General features: G+C 48.4%; 1 protein-coding gene across 1 annotated transcript; it reads right to left on the reverse strand.

Moving 5' to 3' along the window:
- Positions 1-953: 953 nt before the first annotated feature.
- On the reverse strand, positions 954-25,964 carry QTRT1 (queuine tRNA-ribosyltransferase catalytic subunit 1). The gene is made up of 10 exons (XM_069767120.1): positions 25,724-25,964; positions 23,028-23,096; positions 22,451-22,589; positions 21,273-21,351; positions 21,068-21,183; positions 7,428-7,566; positions 5,722-5,797; positions 4,299-4,408; positions 4,133-4,217; positions 954-1,475 (listed from the first exon to the last, which is right to left on the reverse strand). The coding sequence occupies exons 1-10, from the start codon at positions 25,946-25,948 to the stop codon at positions 1,323-1,325; spliced, it is 1,191 nt and encodes a 396-aa protein (XP_069623221.1). The 5' UTR covers positions 25,949-25,964; the 3' UTR covers positions 954-1,322.

Below are 25,964 nucleotides of genomic sequence, written 5' to 3' on the forward strand. Positions count from 1 at the left end.
CTAAATATTCTGGGGACGGGATCACCAGAGGGGAAGGGTGAAATCCCATTTCCAATCAGTTAATCAAAAGGGGTACTCTGAGGTTTGGAAGTCATCCCCTATCACTGGCATTCGGTGATAAAATCTTAATCGCCGGAGTCTGACCGCTAGGACCCTCATAGATCTCGAGAATCGGGGGTTCTAGAACGGCGCAGGGGTAGAGCACGCGCACTGCAGCTCCATTTGATCTTATGGAACCCAGAGGTCGGACCCCCGCTGTAGGAAAATTGCCACCCCATCCCATGGACAACCCCTTTAATGACAAGTCTCGACTATAATAATAAGAGAATATGAAGTTTGGAGAGTCCTGAAAATGTTCCCATTTTGCGCCAACTTCATTGGGGGGGGGGCCGTTATAAGCAGCGCCCTGTGAGATTATTCGGTATAATTTGCGCCACTCTGATAGGGTAAATTATGCCGAATTTGTCGGCCACGTTCAGCCATACTCTCTCCATTTTTTCCCAAAAATATAAAAATTTGCCCAGGAAGGGGCATGAAAACGGCAAAAATTGAAAAAGTTGGTCATTTATCAGTTGCGCAAAAAAAAAAACTCCAGAATTCTGGCAAAAATAAAATGTGTGTTACAAGGTGGTTCATGTTGAAATTCATGTGTTCCCTAAATAATGCCCCCGACCATCAGAAATGGAGGCTCCCACGGACCACGGTGTTCCCTCTACATCCCAGGTGGGGCTATAGTGTGAGGACCCCATCAAACATCTCAGCTTCCTGGACCCCCATCATGAATTAGGAGGGTCGTCTGCAGCCACCCCAGAGCTGTAACGCAGCGCCCATCACTGGCACCTGTCCTGCGTCAGGAGAACCCAGACGTGCAGGTAAGGGTCATCAATGGGTCCCAGTGATTTCTATCTGCCACCATTTCTGGAATATGCTAAGGTTTAGATCGGAGGCCGCCCTCATCTACACCATCTGCTTTATTGTAAAAAAAATATTAAAAAAGCGGAGAAAGACAGAAGATTCATGAATAAAATAGAGAAAACCCTTGTCCGGCCGAGGCCCAGCGGGTCCCACAGCTCCTGAAACGGACAGGTTGCAGTACAAACATGGCAGGCGTCCTTGACGCGGTCCTCATCCATCATCGTGGGAAAGCTCGGTGGTGTCCAGTATGGAGGCCGCGACAGATCTAACTGCAGAGTAATGGAGCAGGATGTGGGTTCCTGGATCACCACCGGAAAGTCCCCTGGAGGTGCGACATCCCCCTGTCCTGCGGGAGAAGACAGAGGGGTCCCGGAGAAGGAGCGCACGTCCTACACCTCATCCAGAGGTCACTCTAAGGTGATGCCGACAGTCATTAGGGCGTCCACGGCCCACCGTGGGTACTTGTCCTTTGTGCCGTACATGGTTCTCATGAAATCCTGCACGAACTGTGGGAAACAGCCGTCCACAATGCTGCCCCGCACCGAGCGCATCAGGTTTAGCTGGAGAACGGAAAGAGAATATGGGTTATGTCCTATCACGTCACATAGCCCCTCCCTCCTGACTGCCACCCAGTGGTGGGAGGGGCAGACTACATGTCACATAGCTCCTCCCTCCTGTGAGGAAAATGTATAAAATAAGTTTTAATTTCTCTTGCCAGCACATATAGGGTGGGCGTTGTCCCCCCCCCCCTTCTCTTCTTTGTGTGTTGCTGGAATGTGTGAGTGGAGCTTTTCTTCTCAATGCTCTGCCCTGCCCCCAAGCCAGAAAGGTCTAGTGCGCTGGTAGCGGCACAATTCTCTCTCCAGCTAGAATTGGTCTGATAGCCTTCTCAAAGCCATGCGGTTCTTTGTTCAGTTATAGTAAGATATTGGGCCACCGATTTGGGCTAGAAAAATAACAAGTATATATTGCTAACCTCCTTCGGCGGATCTATCGTCCCCTGTAAGCACTCGCCTCTAATTCCACCAGGCAACAAAATACAGATTTCTCTGGAACTGCATGTTCCAACCAGCCCAAATTTGGTTTCATTAGAAAGCCAATTTTAAAATAAGCTGAATGAGGGGTGTGCTGGGATTCTGGAATGCTCTTGAGCGGCGATATGAGCATTATATATATATTATAGTATATATATATTACTTTGTGTTAAATTTGGTATGTTTGAGGAGATGGGAGGGTCTGAGGAAACCATCCCCTTTAGTGATGTCAAGAGGCTGTGGTTATTTAAGTGACTCCACTTTACCCAAGCCTTCCGAGTCTGAGTCTGAACCTTACCAGAGGAGCCCTCACTGCCAGACCTATGCATGGGGACATTTGGGAGCTCCGCCCACCAGCATGGTTTCGCCTGAAATGAACTGAGAACATGTGAGTTGTACCTTTTCTCATTTAATCCCTTTATTTTATAATTACCTTGTACATATTTACAATTGTCTCTTTTGTAACATCTTTATATGCCTTTTTATAAACACTGCCTTCTTTTGGAGTAAAATATATAAATTACTAGTTTTCGTACTTCCTGCTCTAAAAAGGACCCTAAGTCTTCTGAAGGGAATTATGCTACTGTTTTGGGTTAGCTTCGGACCCATTTAATCGAAGCTGGTGGCAGCATACCTTTGTACTGGGTAGTTGAGAGTCGTTGTAGCGACTGCGGCGTTGATATTGTTCCTGCTTGAGTGGGAGTATTTATATCGCCTCGCTGCAGCGTGCCCAATAGCCAGTACATAGCAGGCAGCCTTTCTGGCGACTAATTACCCCAGGTGCAGTACCTAGTCTGACCTGAGGGTGAGGGGGGCGCCAGAGAGCTGCAAGTTTTCAAGCAGAACTGTAAAGCGGAATATACATAAATCCCTGCAGTTCGCGGTATATTGAAAAGCAGTGGGATACCTAGAATAAGCCCCTGCTGTAAACTAAGAGGTCAGTAGCCTTGTCTGTGTTTTTCATCACATTGTAGCAGTGGAGGGATAACTAAGATAAGCCCCCCTGCACATGTGATAGCCGTCTGTTGGCCTAAAGGTCACCCCGATCCGTGACGTAGGGGTGACGGTCACGGTGTGAATCGTGACACCTCCTGACTGCCACCCTGTGGTGGGAGGGGCAGACTACATGTCACACAGCTCCTCTCCTGACTGACACCCTGTGGTGGGAGGGGCAAAAACATGAGAAATAGCTCCTCTCTCCTGGGGTGGGAAGTGCAGACTCCATGTCACATTGCTCCTCCCTCCTGACTGCCACTCTGTGGTGGAAGGGGCAGACTCCATGTCACATAGCTCCTCCCTCCTGACTGCCACTCTGTGGTGGAAGGGGCAGACTCCATGTCACATAGCTCCTCCCTCCTGACTGCCACTCTGTGGTGGGAAGAGCAGACTGCATGTCATATAGCTCCTCCCTCCTGACCGTGTCACCCTGTGTGGGAGGAGCAGACTCCATGTCACATAGCTCCTTCATCCTGTCACCCTGTGGAGGGAGGGACAGACTCATAGCTCCTCCCTCCTGACTGCCACCCTATGGAGGGAGGGGCAGACTGTCATAGCTCCTCCCTCCTGTCACCCTGTGGTGGGAGGGGCAGACTACATGTCACATAGCTCCTCTCTCATGACTGACACCCTGTGGTGGGAGGGGCAAAAACATGATAAATAGCTCCTCCCTCCTGACTGGGTCACCCCGGGGTGGGAAGGGCAGACTCCATGTCACATAGCTCCTCCCTCCTGACTGCCACCCTGTGGTGGGAGGGGTAGATTCCATGTCACATAGCTCCTCCCTCCTGAGTGTCACCCTGTGGTGGGAGGGGCAGATTCTGTCATATAGCTCCTCCCTCCTGTCACTCTGTGGTGGGAGGGGCAGACTCCATGTCACATAGCTCCTCTCTCCTGACTGACACCTTGTGGTGGGAGGGGCAAAAAATGATAAATAGCTTCTCCCTCCTGTTACCCTGTGGAGGGAGGGGCAGACTGCATGTCATAGCTCCTCCCTCCTGACCGTGTCACCCTGTGTGGGAGCAGCAGACTCCATGTCGCATTGCTTCTCCCTCCTGTCACCCTGTGGAGGGAGGGGCAGACCCATGTCACATAGCTCCTCCCTCCTGCCTGCCACCCTGTAGAGGGAGGAGCAGACTCGGCACACAGTATACGTGTCCCCTGTGCAGCTCCTGTCTGGCACATACCTGGTACGCGATGTTATGGACGGTGATGTGATGCATCGCTGCGGTGTCACTTTTATACAGCGCATGGATATAAGCGCGGGAATATCTAGGGAAGAAATCATCGGCCTGAGGACACGGATCTGTGGTCATTGCATACAGCCTGCGCCGGTATCACACAGCACCTCACCTCTGACACGTGGGGCATTTACAGGCCTCGTCTATGGGCTGGAAATCCTTAGCAAACTGTTTGTTCTTTATCTGAAGAGATCCCCAGGGGACCAGCGCCGAGCCGAACCGCTACAAGAAACAAAATAAATATATAAGGAGGTTCTGCAGCAGCTGAGGTGTGTATGAGGAGGTTCTGCAGCAGCTGAGGTGTTTATGAGGAGGTTCTCCAGCAGCTGAGGTATGAGGAGGAGGTGCTGCAGCAGCTGTGTTCATGAGGAGGTTCTGCAGCAGATGAGGTGTGTATGAGGAGGTGCTGCAGCAGCTCAGTAATTCCCGCTCCTGTGAATAGAGCTATTTGTGCGTGACTGACTACAGGTCCATTCACACAGGCTCTTCAGAGCCCCTCTTCTCAGGATTGGGGGGGTCCCAGCAGTTGGACCTTTAGTGATTGGCTATGGATGAGTGATAACTTCCAAACTTGAGAATACCCCTTTTATTAAAGATGGTCGCCCCCTTTAGTGTTACCCTGAGATTACACTAGAGCTTTCCCATCACCCTGGAGGACGGGGCCTAATTGTTTTAGGATTAGGATTAGTAGGAGATTGGGGATCTGTGGAGCGTAACAGTAATTACGAGAACGTCGCCTCCGTAAGGCCCAAGAATCAGCGATAACACCAGGGACGGGGAGATAATGACCCCGGAGACCAGACATGGCCGATCCCATCACCCTCAGGATCAGTTTACATGGTTTTCCAAAACAAAAACTTTTCGGGGTTAAATTTTATTTTTTTTCTTCAACTTTTATAACTTTTTTTTTTCTTTTACTTCCTTTAGTTTCCTCAGGGGACTTGCTCCCTATATACAGTAGACGACGGTCTCCTATGAAGGCTCAGGGGCTTACAGGAGTAACAAGATGTCCGCCATGGGGGTGGGAAAATCTTCTGCAGATCCACAAGGATCGATCGCACCATAAGGAGTCGGATGGGCCCACAAAATGGCGCACCTCTGCTTTTGCGCTTATTAAATGGCGCTGACAGAAATTGATAGGGTTGTCCAAGCTTTGGGTACAGGTCTGCAGTCTATGTGGCTGTAGATTTGTGAATCCTCAGTGTGCCCACTGCACGCTGTCAGGATCCTCCGACACGGCTATTTGCATAGGTGCAGTCACATGCAGACTAGTCGTGTGCATCCATCCACAGTGGAAGTGTACGGAGCGAGGCCGGACACGTCTAGTGGGAATGTGGCCAGGAGCACGCAAATCGGCACCTGCCGCTAATAACGGGGAATCCTGACAGCTCACACTGCTCACAGTCACTGTAGACGTGCCCCCCAAGTCTGAACAACAACTTACACCAAAAAATCAGGGGAACTCCGCTCTGGGTATCAACCGGTTCCTGAAAAGGTTAAAGGTCGTCATCATACATCAGGCAGAAGATACTTACGGCCGTCCTGGTGGGGAACACGCAGTCAAACATGTCGCACCCAAGAGCGACACAAACTACAAGATCGGTGGCGTATCTGGAGGAGACAGAAAGGTGGATGAAAACGTTCTAGGAATATTTTTGTCTACTAATTTGTCGAGAATCAGAGGGATCGGTAGGGATCTGGGAGATGAGCTTCCACTGAGTCAGAGGGATCGCAAGGGATCTGGGAGATGAGACTCCCCCGAGTCAGAGGGATCGCAAGGGATCTAGGAGATGAGACTCCTCCGAGTCAGAGGGATCGCAAGGGATCTGGGAGATGAGCTTCCGCTGAGTCAGAGGGATCGCAAGGGATCTGGGAGATGAGACTCCCCCCGAGTCAGAGGGATCGCAAGGGATCTGGGAGATGAGACTCCCCCCGAGTCAGAGGGATCTGTAGGGATCTGGGAGATGAGACTCCACTGAGTCAGAGGGATCACTAGGGATCTGGGAGATGAGACTCCACTGAGTCAAAGGGATCACAAGAGATCTGGGAGATGAGACTTCACTGAGTCAGAGGAATCACAAGGGATCTGGGGGATGAGACTCCACTGAGTTAGAGGGATCACAAGGGATCTGGGGGATGAGACTCCACTGAGTCAGAGGGATCAGTAGGGATCTGTGAGATGAGATTCCCCAGAGTCAGAGGGATTGGTAGGGATCTGGGAGATGAGATTTCCCTGAGTCAGAGGGATCGGTAAAAATTTGGGAGACTAGACTCCCCGAATCAGAGGGATTGGTAGGGATCTGGGAGATGAGATTCCCCCAAGTCAGAGGGATCAGTAGGGATCTGGGAGATGAGACTCCCCAGAGTCAGAGGGATCGGTAGAGATCTGGGAGATGAGACTCCCCAGAGTCAGAGGGATCGGTAGAGATCTAGGAGATGAGACTCCCCAGAGTCAGAGGGATCGGGAGAGATCTAGGAGATGAGACTCCCCAGAGTCAGAGGGATCGGGAGAGATCTAGGAGATGAGACTCCCCAGAGTCAGAGAGATCGGTAGGGATCCAGCAGATGAGACACCATTGAGTCAGAGAAATCGGTAGGGATCTGGGAGATGAGACTCCACAGAGTCAGAGAAAGGCTTTGAAGATCAGTGATTACATTAATTCAGAGATTGATGGTTTCTCAATATGAAGAGTGATGCCAAGAAGCACAGATGTGTGGTGTAATCAGCGCACAGAACTACGGCCCCCGCAGTAATGTATGAGGAGGATGAGAGTCATTGTAAGAAAGTGCAAAAATGTAGACAAAGGGAGCTGTCAGAAAAAAAAAATACAAAGACCGGACAAAATGGAGACCATCATACTAGGAAGATCCCTGACAAAACTTAACTACGGCCCAAATCTCAGCCTCAGGTCGCTGTACCTGGTGCTGCAGTACCAGATTCAGCCAGAACTGTGTGTATGGCGCTGTGGAGACACTTTCTTGCACTGATCGCCAGCAGACGGACTGCAGCCGATCACTTACTGACGGACACCGATCATATCCCACAGAAAAGAATAAAAGTTTTGACAAGTCAAAGTAATAAAAGTTTTAATTGATGGCCGCTTGGGTGCACAGACAGGGACGAGCAATCGGTGGGGGTCTCAGTACCTCATAGGTTAACACTTCTCACATGTACCCTTTAAGGTCACGCAAAATTCCTTTAAGAAAGAGAGAAAACACGATACTTCCAGAAGGGCCTTACCCGACTCCCATGAGGTAGCGTGGTTTGTCCTTGGGTAAGTAGTCAGTGCTGAGAGTCACCATCCGCCAAAAGTGGTCCTTCTCCTCCCCTCCACTCAGGCCGCCAATGGCAAATCCAGGAACATCTCGCTTGGTCATCTCTGAAAAGAGATCAGACAACTATTTTTAAAGATAGAAAAAAGTCACATTGCAACGTGACAAATCGTGAGAAGAGAAGGAAGGAAGACGTTTACTAGTTATGTGGTCTAAGGAAATGACAAAACATATGATTCTGGCAGCCACCACTAGAGGGAGCTCCAGAGCCGACAACTTCCATATTAATCAGTATGCAGTGAGGTCATGAGCTCCCCCTAGCGGTGGCTGCAGGCACAATCTAAACATCGGCATGAGAACAAAGGAGCCCAAAAAACTAAAAAGAGATATAAAAAAAATCATAACCGTATCGCCACCTATTTAGATTGTTTAAAACAGAGAAAAAAGACCTGTTCTCTTGTGGACAATCACTTTAGGATCGGCAGAAAGTGTGGAAAATGCTAATTAAAATTGTTACGATCCATGAAAAAACATGGCCGACTCCAACTACCGTAAATAAGAAATCAGATGTACATCTAATGACATTCTCAAAATGAGATTCACTTCATCAGACGTCACTGGAGACACAGCGCGAATGTGAGGAACCCGGAAATGACTGTATGACAATAGGAACGGACACTAAACATCCACTAACCACAAACATCCCTGCATGTATGTGAGATTACACTACTGCGATCCTGCACTGATCCTGTATTATACCCCAGAGCTGCACTCACTATTCTGATGGTGCAGTCACTGTGTGCATACATTACATTACTGATCCTGAGTTACATCCTGTATTATACCCCAGAGCTGCACTCACTATTCTGCTGGTGCAGTCACTGTGTACATACATTACATTACTGATCCTGAGTTACATCCTGTATTATACTCCAGAGCTGCACTCACTATTCTGCTGGTGCAGTCACTGTTTACATACATTACATTACTGATCCTGAGTTACATCCTGTATTATACCCCAGAGCTGCACTCACTATTCTGCTGGTGCAGTCACTGTGTACATACAATACATTACTGATCCTGAGTTACATCCTGTATTATACCCCAGAGCTGCACTCACTATTCTGATGGTGCAGTCACTGTGTACATACATTACATTACTGATCCTGAGTTACATCCTGTATTATACCCCAGAGCTGCACTCACTATTCTGATGGTGCAGTCACTGTGTGCATACATTACATTACTGATCCTGAGTTACATCTTGTATTATACCCCAGAGCTGCACTCACTATTCTGATGGTGCAGTCACTGTGTGCATACATTACATTACTGATCCTGAGTTACATCCTATATTATACCCCAGAGCTGCACTCACTATTCTGATGGTGCAGTCACTGTGTGCATACATTATATTACTGATCCTGAGTTACATCCTATATTATACCCCAGAGCTGCACTCACTATTCTGCTGGTGCAGTCACTGTGTACATACATTACATTACTGATCCTGAGTTACATCCTATATTATACCCCAGAGCTGCACTCACTATTCTGCTGGTGCAGTCACTGTGTACATACATTACATATCCTGAGTTACATCCTGTATTATACCCCAGAGCTGCACTCACTATTCTGATGGTGCAGTCACTGTGTACATACATTACATTACTGATCCTGAGTTACCTCCTGTATTATACCCCAGAGCTGCACTCACTATTCTGCTGGTGCAGTCACTGTGCATAAATTACATTACTGATCCTGAGTTACATCCTGTATTATACCCCAGAGCTGCACTCACTATTCTGCTGGTGCAGTCACTGTGTGCATACATTACATTACTGATCCTGAGTTACATCCTATATTATACCCCAGAGCTGCACTCACTATTCTGATGGTGCAGTCACTGTGTGCATACATTACATTACTGATCCTGAGTTACATCCTATATTATACCCCAGAGCTGCACTCACTATTCTGATGGTGCAGTCACTGTGTACATACATTACATTACTGATCCTGAGTTACATCCTGTATTATACCCCAGAGCTGCACTCACTATTCTGCTGGTGCAGTCACTGTGTACATACATTACATTACTGATCCTGAGTTACATCCTATATTATACCCCAGAGCTGCACTCACTATTCTGATGGTGCAGTCACTGTGTTACATACATTACATTACTGATCCTGAGTTACATCCTGTATTATACCCCAGAGCTGCACTCACTATTCTGATGGTGCAGTCACTGTGTTACATACATTACATTACTGATCCTGAGTTACATCCTGTATTATACCCCAGAGCTGCACTCACTATTCTGATGGTGCAATCACTGTGCATAAATTACATTACTGATCCTGAGTTACATCCTGTATTATACCCCAGAGCTGCACTCACTATTCTGCTGGTGCACTCACTGTGTACATACATTACATTACTGATCCTGAGTTACATCCTGTATTATACTCCAGAGCTGCACTCACTATTCTGCTGGTGCAGTCACTGTGTTACATACATTACATTACTGATCCTGAGTTACATCCTGTATTATACCCCAGAGCTGCACTCACTATTCTGCTGGTGCAGTCACTGTGTACATACATTACTGATCCTGAGTTACATCCTATATTATACCCCAGAGCTGCACTCACTATTCTGATGGTGCAGTCACTGTGTTACATACATTACATTACTGATCCTGAGTTACATCCTGTATTATACCCCAGAGCTGCACTCACTATTCTGATGGTGCAGTCACTGTGTTACATACATTACATTACTGATCCTGAGTTACATCCTGTATTATACCCCAGAGCTGCACTCACTATTCTGATGGTGCAATCACTGTGTATAAATTACATTACTGATCCTGAGTTACATCCTGTATTATACCCCAGAGCTGCACTCACTATTCTGCTGGTGCAGTCACTGTGTACATACATTACATTACTGATCCTGAGTTACAACCTGTATTATACCCCAGAGCTGCACTCACTATTCTGCTGGTGCAGTCACTGTGTACATACATTACATTACTGATCCTGAGTTACCTCCTGTATTATACTCCAGAGCTGCACTCACTATTCTGCTGGTGCAGTCACTGTGTACATACATTACATTACTGATCCTGAGTTACATCCTGTATTATACTCCAGAGCTGCACTCGCTATTCTGCTGGTGCAGTCACTGTGTACATACATTACATTAATTATCCTGAGTTACATCCTGTATTATACCCCAGAGCTGCACTCGCTATTCTGCTGGTGCAGTCACTGTGTACATACATTACATTACTTATCCTGAGTTACATCCTGTATTATACCCCAGAGCTGCACTCACTATTCTGCTGGTGGAGTCACGGTGTACATACATTACATTACTGATCCTGAGTTACATCCTGTATTATACCCCAGAGCTGCACTCACTATTCTGCTGGTGGAGTCACTGTGTACATACATTACATTACTGATCCTGAGTTACATCCTGTATTATACTCCAGAGCTGCATGCACTATTCTGCTGGTGCAGTCACTGTGTACATACATTACATTACTGATCCTGAGTTACATCCTGTATTATACCCCAGAGCTGCACTCACTATTCTGCTGGTGGAGTCACTGTGTACATACATTACACTACTGATCCTGAGTTACATCCTGTATTATAATCCAGAGCTGCACTCACTATTCTGCTGGTGCAGTCACTGTGTACATACATTACATTACTGATCCTGAGTTACATCCTGTATTATACCCCAGAGCTGCACTCACTATTCTGCTGGTGCAGTCACTGTGTACATACATTACATTACTGATCCTGAGTTACATCCTGTATTATACCCCAGAGCTGCACTCACTATTCTGCTGGTGCAGTCACTGTGTACATACATTACATTACTGATCCTGAGTTACATCCTGTATTATACTCCAGAGCTGCACTCACTATTCTGCTGGTGCAGTCACTGTGTACATACATTACATTACTGATCCTGAGTTACATCCTGTATTATACCCCAGAGCTGCACTCACTATTCTGCTGCTGCAGTCACTGTGTACATACATTACATTACTGATCCTGAGTTACATCCTGTATTATACCCCAGAGCTGCACTCACTATTCTGCTGGTGCAGTCACTGTGTACATACTGTTGTGAATTCTGTTGTCGGGCTCCCTCCTGTGGTCATGAATGGTACTTCGGCTGGTTCTGTCCATGGACTTCCTCTGGTGGCTGTGGGTGTTTCTGAGTTTCCTTCAACAGGTGACGAGGCTAAGTCGTTAGTGGGCTGCTCTATTTAACTCCACTTGGATCTTTGCCCCATGCCAGCTGTCAATGTTGTACTATTGGTCTAGTTCGCTCCTGGATCGTTCTGGTTACCTGTTATTTCCAGCAGAAGCTAAGTTCCTCTTTGCTATTTTCTTGTTTGCTATTTTTTCTGTCCAGCTTGCTATTGTGAATATTGCCTTGCTTGCTGGAAGCTCTGGGAAGCAGAGGGAGCGCCTCCGCACCGTGAGTCGGTGCGGAAGGTTTTTTTTCCCTGCACTCTCTGCGTGGCTTTTTGTAGGTTATTGTGCTGACCGCAAAGTTGCCTTTCCTATCCTCAGTCTGTTCAGTAAGTCGGGCCTCTCTTTGCTATATCTATTTCATCTCTGTGTTTGTGATTTCATCTTACTCACAGTCATTATATGTGGGGGGCTGCCTTTTCCTTTGGGGAATTTCTCCGAGGCAAGGTAGGCTTTATTTTTCTATCTTCAGGGCAAGCTAGTTTCTTAGGCTGTGCCGAGTTGCATAGGGAGCGTTAGGAGCAATCCACGGCTATTTCTAGTGTGTGTGATAGGATTAGGGATTGCGGTCAGCAGAGTTTCCACTTCCCAGAGCTTGTCCTGTATTTTTGTAGCTATCAGGTCTTTCCGGGTGCTCTTGACCATCAGGTCCATTCTTGTCCTAACCACCAGGTCATAACAGTACAGCTGGCCCAAAGTATTAATGCATCTCAATAGAGGGATAAGAGAAGTTCTGAGACCATTTTTTTTTTCTTTGCAGTGTGTTTTGTCTCTCTTTTCCCCTTTACCTCTGGGTGGTTCAGGACACTGGTGTAAACATGGACATTCAAGGTCTGTCCTCTTGGATGGATAATCTCACTATAAGTGTACAAAACATTCAAGATTTTGTGGTTCAGAATCCGATGTCAGAGCCTAGGATTCCAATTCCTGATTTGTTTTTTGGTGATAGATCTCAGTTCTTGAATTTCAAAAATAATTGTAAATTGTTTCTTGCCTTGAAACCTCGCTCCTCAGGTGACCCTGTTCAACAAGTAAAGATCATTATTTCTTTGTTACGCGGCGACCCTCAAGACTGGGCATTTTCCCTTGCGCCAGGAGATCCGGCATTGCGTGATGTTGATGCGTTTTTCCTGGCGCTTGGATTGCTTTATGACGAACCTAATTCAGTGGATCAGGCAGAGAAAATCTTGCTGGCTCTGTGTCAGGGTCAGGATGAAGCGGAGATATATTGTCAGAAGTTTAGAAAGAGGTCTGTGCTTACTCAGTGGAATGAATGTGCCCTGGCAGCAATCTTCAGAAAGGGTCTCTCTGAAGCCCTTAAGGATGTCATGGTGGGATTTCCCATGCCTGCTGGTCTGAATGAGTCTATGTGTTTGGCCATTCAGATCGATCGACGCTTGCGTGAGCGTAAAGCTGTGCACCATTTGGCGGTACTATCTGAGCATGGGCCTGAGCCTATGCAATGTGATAGGACTTGGACCAGAGCTGAACGGCAAGAACACAGACGTCGGAATGGGCTATGTTTTTATTGTGGTGATTCCACTCATGCTATCTCCGAGTGTCCTAAGCGCACTAAGCGGTTCGCTAAGTCTGCCACCATTGGTACGGTACAGTCGAAATTTCTATTGTCCGTTACTCTGATTTGCTCTTTGTCATCCTATTCTGTTATGGCATTTGTGGATTCAGGCGCTGCCCTGAATTTGATGGACTTGGAGTATGCTAGGCGCTGTGGTTTTTTCTTGGAGCCCTTGCAGTATCCTATTCCATTGAGAGGAATTGATGCTACGCCTTTGGCCAAGAATAAGCCTCAGTACTGGACCTAATTGACCATGTGCATGGCTCCTGCACATCAGGAGGATATTCGCTTTTTGGTGTTGCATAATCTGCATGATGTGGTCGTTTTGGGGTTGCCATGGCTACAGGTTCATAATCCAGTATTGGACTGGAAATCTATGTCTGTGTCCAGCTGGGGTTGCCAGGGGGTACATGGTGATGTTCCATTTTTGTCTATTTCGTCTTCCACTCCTTCTGAAGTTCCAGAGTTCTTGTCTGATTACCGGGATGTATTTGATGAGCCCAAGTCCAGTGCCCTACCTCCTCATAGGGATTGCGATTGTGCTATTAATTTGATTCCTGGTAGTAAGTTTCCTAAGGGCCGACTGTTCAATTTATCTGTGCCAGAGCACGCCGCTATGCGGAGTTATATAAAGGAGTCCTTGGAGAAAGGTCATATTCGCCCGTCGTCATCACCGTTAGGAGCAGGGTTCTTTTTTGTGGCCAAGAAGGATGGTTCTTTGAGACCTTGTATTGATTACCGCCTTCTTAATAAAATTACAGTCAAATTTCAGTATCCTTTGCCGTTGCTGTCTGATTTGTTTGCTCGTATTAAAAAGGCTAGTTGGGTCAATGGAATACCTGGCAACCGCCATACGCAATAACCCCTCCATAGGAGGAGTTAAATTAAGTTCGGAGGAACACAAGTTGGCGCTTTTTGCCGATGATATCCTCTTATATGTTACCTCCCCCATAACTAGCTTACCCAATATTATACTAGAATTATCGAAATTCGGTCACCTAAGCAATTTTAAAATTAATTCCCATAAATCCATGGCATTAAATATATCCCTACCACCATCTTAGGTGAGTAGGCTGCGAGCCTCTTTCCCGTTCGGTTGGCGCTTTGATTCACTTCCATATCTGGGGATCAGAATAACAGCCAAAACATCTGGTTTGTACGATGCAAATTTCAAAAAGGCGTTGCAAAAAGCGGAGCTGGACTTAGAGAAGTGGCATAAATTACAATTGTCCTGGTTTGGTAGAGTTAATGTAATTAAAATGGACTTGTTGCCTCGCCTTTTATATTATTTCCAGACAATCCCATTATATCTTCCCGCGTCCTTTTTCTCACGACTCAAGAAAGCGGTCATCCGACTGGTCTGGTCCCATGCTAGATCAAGAATATCTCACTTTGTATTAAGCAGGTCCAAGAGGAGGGGGGGAATTGGCCTACCAGACTTCCTAGTATATAGTCGTGCCTCAATAGGTTCTTGCATATTAGACCTATATCATAGCAGCAACAACAAGAAATGGGTGGGCTTGGAGGGCGATCTTGTTGGCGGGGATCCTCAGACGATATTGTGGAACACAGGAGGGGGGGGGGCGAGGTCGAACCTTCCATTCATGACTAGAAACATGCTCCTACTTATTCGACAGAGTGGCAGAAATACTATAACTTCTACAGCCCCGGGTCCACTAACCCCAATCTACGACAATCCTCACTTCCCTGCAGGTCTCCGTAGGGAAAATTTCCTGAATAAAAACAGAGCTTCAAAACCCATTATATTTGACTTCATAAACCAGACAGGTATTAAGTCCCTACGGGAGGTATACCAGGGGGGGGAACCTCCTGAGGGCTCTTGGTTCTTTTACGAACAACTAAAGAGCTTCATAGGCACATCATTTAAACTCAACAAGTCCATGGGGGTGTTGACCCCTTTCGAGAAAATTTGTCTCGCAGAGTAGCCCCCGTCTCGTAAGGTGTCCCTCTTATATAATCTTTTCCAGGAGAGTCAGACTCCAACACATGACTTCCCAACATTTTTCTCAAGATGGGAGAGTGACTTGGGGATTTCATTATCCCAAGAGGAAAGGGATAAGATCTTGCTGTTCACCTTTAGGACTTCGCTGTCGGCCGTATCACAGGAGAGGAGTTACAAGGTTCTGTCGAGGTGGTATAGATGCCCCTGCCAGGTTCACACCATGTTCCCGGTGATACCGGATACTTGTTGGAGATGTTCATCAGAAAAAGGGACTTATGTCCATATCTGGTGGGAATGTCCACCCATAAAGAAATTCTGGATGTTGGTTTTTGATCTCCATAACAAATTAGCCTTTCGCAAAATACAACCCACAGTGGAACTAGCTCTCTTGTCTCTGTGTGACATGTCGATATCTGGTTTTAAGAGGAGTCTTCTCAGACATTTTCTTACGGCTGCCAGGAATTTGATTCCTAGATACTGGAAGCAAGATCGTTACCCCTCAGGCTCCGACTTTGTTGCGGAGCTTAACAACATTTACAGAATGGAACAATTGATAAGTGAATCCATGGGGGACTCGACGAAATTTTTTAACACTTGGGCTTCATGGATTGTATTCAGGGAGACCCCGGAACCGGATGCATGGTTGTCCAGGTCCTAATTCATATCTGGAGCCGATCTGGGAGCGCTAGCGTAACGGCAGTGACCCATATCCTCTGACTTGCTGTTGCGGCCTGGAGTCAATGTTGATGACTCAATGTTCTTCTCTCCTCTACGTGGGGCCTGGGATCGGCCCGGGAGGAGTGTCGCACTCCTCACACATAGTGTACCCTCTTACCTTCACCCGCTTTCCTTTCCCCTCCTCTCCCTCCTTTTTTTTTTTTTTTTCCCTCTCCTTTCTTTCCTCCTTTTTCCGTTTCTTTAATTCTTTCTACTTTTGCTTACTTTTTACATCTAGTGACATTATACACTAATACAAAGGATTAATATAGCTAGTAATGCTTGATTGCCTTTGATGCTGCTTATTAGTTTCAACTGTGAAGAATATCATTACTAATTTGAAAGTGTTATCGTTGGCAGTGGCCAACTACATTTAATACCTGCTGAGACTCTCTCTTCTTATACGATCTACGGGCTGTAACCCGCTGAGTTTAACAATTGTTTCAGCATTGTACTATTGTTTGTATTGTTTATTTGCTTCAATAAACCTGATTTATACAAAAAAAAAGGCTAGTTGGTTCACCAAGATAGATCTTCGTGGTGCGTATAATCTTGTGCGTATTAAACAGGGCGATGAATGGAAAACAGCATTTAATACGCCCGAGGGCCATTTTGAGTACCTGGTTATGCCATTCGGGCTTTCCAATGCTCCATCAGTATTTCAGTCCTTTATGCATGACATCTTCCGAGAGTACCTGGATAAATTCCTGATTGTGTATTTGGATGATATTTTGGTCTTTTCGGATGATTGGGAGTCTCATGTGAAGCAGGTCAGAATGGTGTTCCAGGTCCTTCGTGCGAATTCCTTGTTTGTGAAGGGGTCAAAGTGTCTCTTTGGAGTTCAGAAGGTTTCATTTTTGGGTTTCATTTTTTCCCCTTCTACTATCGAGATGGACCCTGTTAAAGTCCAGGCCATTTACGATTGGACTCAGCCGACATCTGTGAAGAGCCTGCAAAAGTTCCTGGGCTTTGCTAATTTTTATCGGCGCTTCATCGCTAATTTTTCTAGTGTTGCTAAACCGTTGACTGATTTGACCAAGAAAGGTGCTGATGTGGTCAATTGGTCTTCTGCAGCTGTAGAGGCTTTTCAGGAGTTGAAGCGTCGTTTTTCTTCTGCCCCTGTGTTGTGCCAGCCAGATGTTTCGCTCCCATTTCAGGTTGAGGTTGATGCTTCTGAGACTGGAGCAGGGGCTGTTTTGTCGCAAAGAAGTTCTGATGGCTCGGTGATGAAGCCATGTGCCTTCTTTTCTAGAAAGTTTTCGCCTGCTGAGCGCAATTATGATGTTGGTAATCGAGAGTTGTTGGCCATGAAGTGGGCATTTGAGGAGTGGAGTCATTGGCTTGAAGGAGCCAAGCATCGCGTGGTGGTCTTGACAGATCACAAGAATTTGACTTATCTTGAGTCTGCCAAACGGTTGAATCCGAGACAGGCTCGATGGTCGCTGTTTTTCTCCCGTTTTGATTTTGTGGTTTCGTACCTTCCGGGCTCTAAGAATGTGAAGGCTGATGCCCTGTCAAGGAGTTTTGTGCCCGACTCTCCGGGTGTTCCTGAGCCGGCGGGTATTCTCAAAGAGGGGGTAATTTTGTCTGCCATCTCCCCTGATTTGCGGCGGGTGCTGCAAAAGTTTCAGGCTGATAGACCTGACCGTTGCCTAGCGGAGAAACTGTTTGTCCCTGATAGATGGACTATTAGAGTTATCTCTGAGATTCATTGTTCAGTGTTGGCTGGGCATCCTGGAATCTTTGGTACCAGAGATTTGGTGGCTAGATCCTTTTGGTGGCCGTCTTTCTCACGGGATGTGCGTTCTTTTGTGCAGTCCTGTGGGACTTGTGCTCGGGCTAAGCCCTGCTGTTCTCGTGCCAGTGGGTTGCTTTTGCCCATGCCGGTCCCGAAGAGGCCCTGGACGCATATTTCTATGGATTTTATTTCGGATCTCCCCGTCTCTCAAAAGATGTCGGTCATTTGGGTGGTTTGTGATCGCTCCTCTAAGATGGTCCATTTGGTACCCTTGTCTAAATTGCCTTCCTCCTCTGATTTGGTGCCATTATTTTTCCAGCATGTGGTTCGTTTACATGGTATCCCGGAGAACATCGTTTCGGACAGAGGTTCCCAGTTTGTTTCGAGGTTTTGGCGATCTTTTTGTGCTAGGATGGGCATTGATTTGTCTTTTTCCTCGGCTTTCCATCCTCAGACAAATGGCCAAACCAAACGAACTAATCAGACTTTGGAAACATATTTGAGATGCTTTGTTTCTGCCGATCAGGATGACTGGGTGTCCTTTTTGCCGTTGGCTGAGTTCGCCCTTAATAATCGGGCCAGCTCGGCTACTTTGGTTTCGCCGTTTTTCTGCAATTCTGGTTTCCATCCTCGTTTCTCTTCAGGGCAGGTTGAGTCTTCGGACTGTCCTGGTGTGGATACTGTGGTGGACAGGTTGCAGCAGATTTGGACTCATGTGGTGGACAATTTGACATTGTCCCAGGAGAAGGCTCAACGTTTCGCTAACCGCCGGCGCTGTGTGGGTCCCCGACTTCGTGTTGGGGATCTGGATTGGTTGTCATCTCGTTATGTTCCTATGAAGGTTTCCTCTCCTAAGTTTAAGCCTCGTTTCATTGGTCCGTATAAGATTTCTGAGGTTATCAATCCTGTGTCATTTCGTTTGGCCCTTGCAGCTTCTTTTGCCATCCATAATGTGTTCCATAGGTCGTTATTGCGGAGATACGTGGCGCCTGTGGTTCCATCCATTGATCCTCCTGCCCCGGTGTTGGTTGAGGGGGAGTTGGAGTATGTGGTGGAGAAGATTTTGGATTCTCGTATTTCGAGACGGAAACTCCAGTACCTGGTCAAGTGGAAGGGTTATGGTCAGGAAGATAATTCCTGGGTTTTTGCCTCTGATGTTCATGCTGCCGATCTGGTTCGTGCCTTTCATTTGGCTCATCCTGGTCGGCCTGGGGGCTCTGGTGAGGGTTCGGTGACCCCTCCTCAAGGGGGGGTACTGTTGTGAATTCTGTTGTCGGGCTCCCTCCTGTGGTCATGAATGGTACTTCGGCTGGTTCTGTCCATGGACTTCCTCTGGTGGCTGTGGGTGTTTCTGAGTTTCCTTCCACAGGTGACGAGGCTAAGTCGTTAGTGGGCTGCTCTATTTAACTCCACTTGGATCTTTGCCCCATGCCAGCTGTCAATGTTGTACCACTGGTCTAGTTCGCTCCTAGATCGTTCTGGTTACCTGTTATTTCCAGCAGAAGCTAAGTTCCTCTTTGCTATTTTCTTGTTTACTATTTTTTCTGTCCAGCTTGCTATTGTGAATATTGCCTTGCTTGCTGGAAGCTCTGGGACGCAGAGGGGCGCCTCCGCACCGTGAGTCGGTGCGGAAGGTTTTTTTTCCCTGCACTCTCTGCGTGGCTTTTTGTAGGTTTTTGTGCTGACCGCAAAGTTGCCTTTCCAATCCTCTGTCTGTTCAGTAAGTCGGGCCTCTCTTTGCTATATCTATTTCATCTCTGTGTTTGTGTTTTCATCTTTACTCACAGTCATTATATGTGGGGGGCTGCCTTTTCCTTTGGGGAATTTCTCTGAGGCAAGGTAGGCTTTATTTTCCTATCTTTAGGGCTAGCTAGTTTCTTAGGCTGTGTCGAGTTGCATAGGGAGCGTTAGGAGCAATCCACGGCTATTTCTAGTGTGTGTGATAGGATTAGGGATTGCGGTCAGCAGAGTTTCCACTTCCCAGAGCTTGTCCTGTATTTTTGTAGCTATCAGGTCTTTCCGGGTGCTCTTGACCATCAGGTCCATTCTTGTCCTAACCACCAGGTCATAACAACATACATTACATTACTGATCCTGAGTTACAGCCTGTATTATACCCCAGAGCTGCACTCACTATTCTGCTGGTGCAGTCATTGTGTACATACATTACATTACTGATCCTGAGTTACATCCTGTATTATACTCCAGAGCTGCACTCACTATTCTGCTGGTGCAGTCACTGTGTACATACATTACATTACTGATCCTGAGTTACATCCTGTATTATACTCCAGAGCTGCACTCACTATTCTGCTGGTGCAGTCACTGTGTACATACATTACATTACTGATCCTGAGTTACATCCTGTATTATACCCCAGAGCTGCACTCACTATTCTGCTGGTGCAGTCACTGTGTACATACATTACATTACTGATCCTGAGTTACATCCTGTATTATACCCCAGAGCTGCACTCACTATTCTGCTGGTGCAGTCACTGTGTACATACATTACATTACTGATCCTGAGTTACATCCTGTATTATACCCCAGAGCTGCACTCACTATTCTGCTGGTGCAGTCACTGTGTACATACATTACATTACATTACTGATCCTGAGTTACATCCTGTATTATACTCCAGAGCTGCACTCACTATTCTGCTGGTGCAGTCACTGTATACATACATTACATTACTGATCCTGAGTTACATCCTGTATTATACCCCAGAGCTGCACTCACTATTCTGCTGGTGCAGTCACTGTGTACATACATTACATTACTGATCCTGAGTTACATCCTGTATTATACCCCAGAGCTGCACTCACTATTCTGCTGGTGCAGTCACTGTGTACATACATTACATTACATTACTGATCCTGAGTTACATCCTGTATTATACTCCAGAGCTGCACTCACTATTCTGCTGGTGCAGTCACTGTATACATACATTACATTACTGATCCTGAGTTACATCCTGTATTATACTCCAGAGCTGCACTCACTATTCTGCTGGTGCAGTCACTGTGTACATACATTACATTACTGATCCTGAGTTACATCCTGTATTATACTCCAGAGCTGCACTCACTATTCTGCTGGTGCAGTCACTGTGTACATACATTAGTTATCCTGCATTACACCCCAGAGCTGTACTCTGTAGGCCGTGGTGTAAAGACTACGATTCCCAAATGTCAGTCATCAGAGAACACTAGTAGTGGAATATTGAGCCTACAGAGAATGCTGGGAGATTTCAGCTGTGAAGCCTGCAGGATTGAGCATGCTGCACAGTGAGGCCGGTCCCCCACATGCCGTGATGCTGAACCTACCGTCCAAACACTTCCTGCGCAGCTCAGCATTCAGGCCTCCTTGGATGATGGCGAACAGATTCTGCCTCTCCGGGTTCCGGTTGGCGGCGATGCAGCGATCTAACCAGCGGACGGATCTGAGGCCGGAGAATGGCGACAATGCAACGTCACGTGTCATAATTACGGATGTGAAGACGGGCGAGTGTGAGCGCCTCCTAGTGCCGACCTGTACATGGCCTCCTCCACCCGAGGACCGGAGATGGTGCTGCTCACCACATCATCCAGCTGCATCATGATGTCAGAGCCTGCGGGCGGAGAGGAGGGATGAGGACGGGCGCTGGCAATGCACACCACACACTGCAGCGGGCGGAGAGGAGGGATGAGGACGGGCGCTAACAATGCACACCACACATTGCAGCGGGCAGAGAGGAGGGATGAGGATGGGTGCTGACAATGCACACGACACTCTGCAGCGGGCGGAGAGGAGGGATGAGGACGGGCGCTGACAATGCACACCACACACTGCAGCGGGCGGAGAGGAGGGATGAGGACGGGCGCTGACAATGCACACCACACACTGCAGCGGGCGGAGAGGAGGGATGAGGACGGGCGCTGACAACGCACACCACACACTGCAGCGGGCGGAGAGGAAAGATGAGGACGGGCGCTGACAATGCACACCACACACTGCAGCGGGCAGAGAGGAGGGATGAGGACGGGCGCTGACAATGCACACCACACATTGCAGCGGGCAGAGAGGAGGGATGAGGACGCGCGCTGACAATGCACACCACAGACTGCAGCGGGCGGAGAGGAGGGATGAGGACAGGCGCCGACAATGCACACCACACACTGCAGCGGGCGGAGAGGAGGGATGAGGACGGGCACTGACAATGCACACCACACACTGCAGCGGGCGGAGGAGGGATGAGAACGGGTGCTGACAATTTCTGCTCCGTCCCGAGGAGGCTAACAGCGATGCTAATCAGACGTAGTTCGGGGGTCCTCGAGGGTCTCCCTGGCTTCAAAGTGCGGTCGCAACAATGTTGTAATAAATAAGACAACATTGTTCTACATGAAAGCTGCGTACATAAAATGATCCGGCATGATCATAAGAGATGAGCAAAAAGCCAACCCTGGTCCAGTTTGTTCCTTCATGGCAATCCTTGTGCTGATTAGACCCCACGATGCCATGAAGTGGCGCACGTCATGACGGCGCATGAGCAAAAGGAGTGGCCATGATGACGGACGCAGTAGTGACACTCCCCTGGTCTGGCCGCCATGAAATCAGCGCAAATCTTTTTGCTCGCCTCTAATATGATGACCGTGTTACGTGCATGAGACCATGCATCCAGTATTCGCCAGCACTGTCCCTTTAAGGACGACGCGACGTCACTCACTCACCCAACGCGTTCTGGATCTCGATGGATTTCTCCGGGGTGAGGAGAATCTCCTTCCCATCATACGGAGACGTGAAGTGCACGCCGTCCTCCGCCACCTTGGAGAGCTCCACCAGCGACACCATCTGGAAGCCGCCGCTGTCCTGTGGCCGGGTGAAAGGGGGGAAAAGTCACAGACGCCAGAAACATTTCACTAATATCTGGTAGAAAATGTGGTACGATAGGTGGCGCTATAGAGCAGGTCCTAGAGAAAGCATCGGGGGCGCACGGCGCTGCTCTGCAGGCGTCACTCCTGAAGTCACAAACCGGTCAGGGACTACAGGGGAACTTGTTATCGCACTATTTACCAGGTTCTTGGCTCGACCTCCAGAGTTCAACTGGACACAATATGGGGGAGCAATTGTCCCAAAAACATAGAACATTTTGTGCCCACCCTGGTAAAGGGAAACCTGTGCCCCTGTAATACGAAGGGATATCATCACATTTGCTAACGACATGTCTTAGAATCTGGCACGGCACGAATCTGTCAGAGCACCACCATCGTAGACAACATCTCCCCTCTCTCCCAGCTCCACACTTACAGTCAGCAGGTTTCGATCCCAGCTCATGAAGCCGTGGAGGCCGTTTACCTTCTTCATTATTTCTGGGCCCTGACGGAGAAAAGCAAGAAGGGGTTAAATTCTATCATGGAAGCGAAGAGGGGGGAATATTTGTCCACAAGGACAGAGGGCGATTAGGAGACTCGGGGGGACACAAGGGTTACAGGATAGGTAATAAATGTATGATCTCTGGGGCGTCCGACAGCCACCAATCCCAAAATAGGGGGGTCTCAAAGTCCCTATGACGATGTGTGCATGTGGGACCACCGCTCTGCTCACTTCCATGTCATGTAACCAAAGTCACCAGGTAGCTCTGGCCAAAATGTGCAGCTGGGTGACACTATTCCTCTCGTCAGTGTTACTGCCCTATCAGTGAAGACTACATCAAGAAGAGCGCACTGTCACTGATCGCTGTAAGAAGATTAGCCAGCACTACCCCTACAAGTCACGTCACTAGTCTCTACACGCCGGGTATACATACAATGCACACTGACAGTGCGCTCTTCTGCAGGCTCGCTACTTCTTATCTGAGCCGACGAGAGTGCACTGTCAGTGATCGTTGTAAGAGAATTAGCCAGTGCTGCCTCTACAAGCGATGTCACTTTCGGGGGCACCTCTAGTCTCTACACGCCGGGTATTCATACAAGGCGCACTGACAGTGCGCTCTCCTGCAGGATCGTTGCTTCTTATCTGAGCCAACAAGAGAGTGCACTGTCACTATGCACATTGCACAGTGACAGAGATCCACAGAGCATACGTTGGAATTGACAATCGGTGCATGCTCACCAGAGTAGGGACTAGCCCAGCCAAAGGTATGGACTTCACTAATCACATTTTGTTTCAGGGAGGGGGCAGAGACTGCAGCCTATAGTGAATCTTCATCTGATTATCCCACCATGTAATGGGGAGGGGGTCTCAAACCAAGCTCACTCTTCTGTAAAATCCCCCCGGTAACAAGATCCTTCTGGTTGGTGTGATTCCACGGTCACCGAAATTATCGAGTTTTTTTTATATAATTTTCGTGGTGTAAAAACTCTGAATTTTGTTAGAAAAAAAAAATTGTTCTGTGTCCCCATTTTCTGAGACCAGCACCATTTTTAGTTTTCCGCTAGTGGTCTCATTTTTGCATCCTCAGCTGTAGCTTTCACCGACACCATTTTGGGGTCGATACGACAGGTCCATTTCACGTTATTGCATTTTTTTTTTTCCAACGATTGGAAATTGTCGTGTTTCGAATCTTTCCGTTTTACCTTTTGGGGCGAATCATTTACTATTATTTTTAGAGCTCGAAATTTTATACTAATGAAGCCGTCCATACACCCCGCGCCCTCCATGCACCCCACACCGTCTGTACACCCCGCGCCCTCCATGCACCCCACACCGTCTGTACACCCCGCGCCCTCCATGCACCCCACACCGTCTGTACACCCCGTGCCCTCCATACACCCCGCGCCCTCCATGCAGCCCACACCATCTGTAGACCCCGTGCCCTCCATACACCCCGCGCCCTCCATGCACCCCACACCGTTTGTACACCCCGCGCCCTCCATACACCCCACGCCCTCCATGCACCCCGTGCCCTCCATATACTCCACACCGTCTGTACACCCCATGCCCTCCATGCACCCAACACCCTTCGTACACCCCGTGCCCTCCATGCGCCCCGCACCCTCCACCCTTCATACACCCCGTGCCCTCCGTACACCCCACACCGTCTGTACACCCCACGCCCTCCATGCACCCAACACCCTTCGTACACCCCGTGTCCTCCATGCGCCCCGCACCCTCCACCCTTCATACACCCCGTGCCCTCCGTACACCCCACACCGTCTGTACACCCCTCGCCCTCCATACACTCCACACCGTCTGTACACCCCATGCCCTCCAAGCACCCTCCATACACCCCGCGCCCTCCATGCACCCCACACCGTCTGTACACCCCGTGCCCTCCATGCGCCCCGCACCCTCCACCCTTCATACACCCCGTGCCCTCCGTACACCCCACACCGTCTGTACACCCCACGCCCTCCATACACTCCACACCGTCTGTACACCCCATGCCCTCCAAGCACCCTCCATACACCCCGCGCCCTCCATGCACCCCACACCATCTGTACACCCCGTGCCCTCCATATACCCCGCGCCCTCCATGCACCCCACACCGTCTGTACACCCCGTGCCCTCTATACACCCCACGCCCTCCATGCACCCCGTGCCCTCCATACACTCCACACCCCATGCCCCCTACACCCTCCATACACCCCGTGCCCTCCATGCGCCCCGCACCCTCCACCCACCCTGTGCCCTCCGTACACCCCACGCCCTCCATGCACCCCACACCCTTCCGTACACCCCGTGCCGCTACATCCTGAGACGTGAAGGCGATATTCGGAATAATAAAGGAGTGTAAAACTTTCGGATTGATTTTTCATTACAAGTAGTTGCTGGACGCGCCATTTTTTAGCATTGAGAGAAGTCATGTGACGCCTCTAAACCAATAGGATCACAAGACACCCTCATTTGCATATACATTTTCCTAAATATTAACAATAAAAAACTTTATTAGACAAGACCCTCCCCCGTAGAATGGAACTATGGAATGCTGGGGGTTGTAGTTCAGCAGACAGTAGCACTTCCTGTCATTCAGCCCTGCGCCCCCTCCTCCACTGCCTTATTACCGGCCTCATGCCCAGGTGGTAGGTGTTTCCCAGGCAGATCTCACAGCCCAGGTCCCGCAGCTGCTCGGCCGTGACTCCCTTCATGGTGCCCTGAGTTCCCACCGGCATAAACACCGGGGTCTTCACCGGCCCGTGCGGTAACATCAGCTCACAGGCCCGAGCCTTCGTCACCGGACATTCTGCTAACACTCGGTGAATTAACGCGTGTCCTCTGGGCGCCGCCATGTTTTCACTGACAGGC

Source organism: Ranitomeya imitator, chromosome 4 (assembly GCF_032444005.1).
Source record: "Ranitomeya imitator isolate aRanImi1 chromosome 4, aRanImi1.pri, whole genome shotgun sequence".
NCBI lineage: Eukaryota > Metazoa > Chordata > Amphibia > Anura > Dendrobatidae > Ranitomeya > Ranitomeya imitator.

What these genes read in the sequence shown, in the direction of transcription:
- QTRT1 (XM_069767120.1), bottom strand. Translation starts at nt 25,948, where the DNA reads ATGGCGGCGCCCAGAGGACACGCGTTAATTCACCGAGTGTTAGCAGAA. An exon ending in GGGATCGAAACCTGCTGACT is followed by an intron (nt 22,590 to 23,027) that starts GTAAGTGTGGAG and finishes ACCCGGCCACAG; the next exon opens with GACAGCGGCGGCTTCCAGAT. An exon ending in GCGCAGGAAGTGTTTGGACG is followed by an intron (nt 7,567 to 21,067) that starts GTAGGTTCAGCA and finishes ATCTCTTTTCAG; the next exon opens with AGATGACCAAGCGAGATGTT.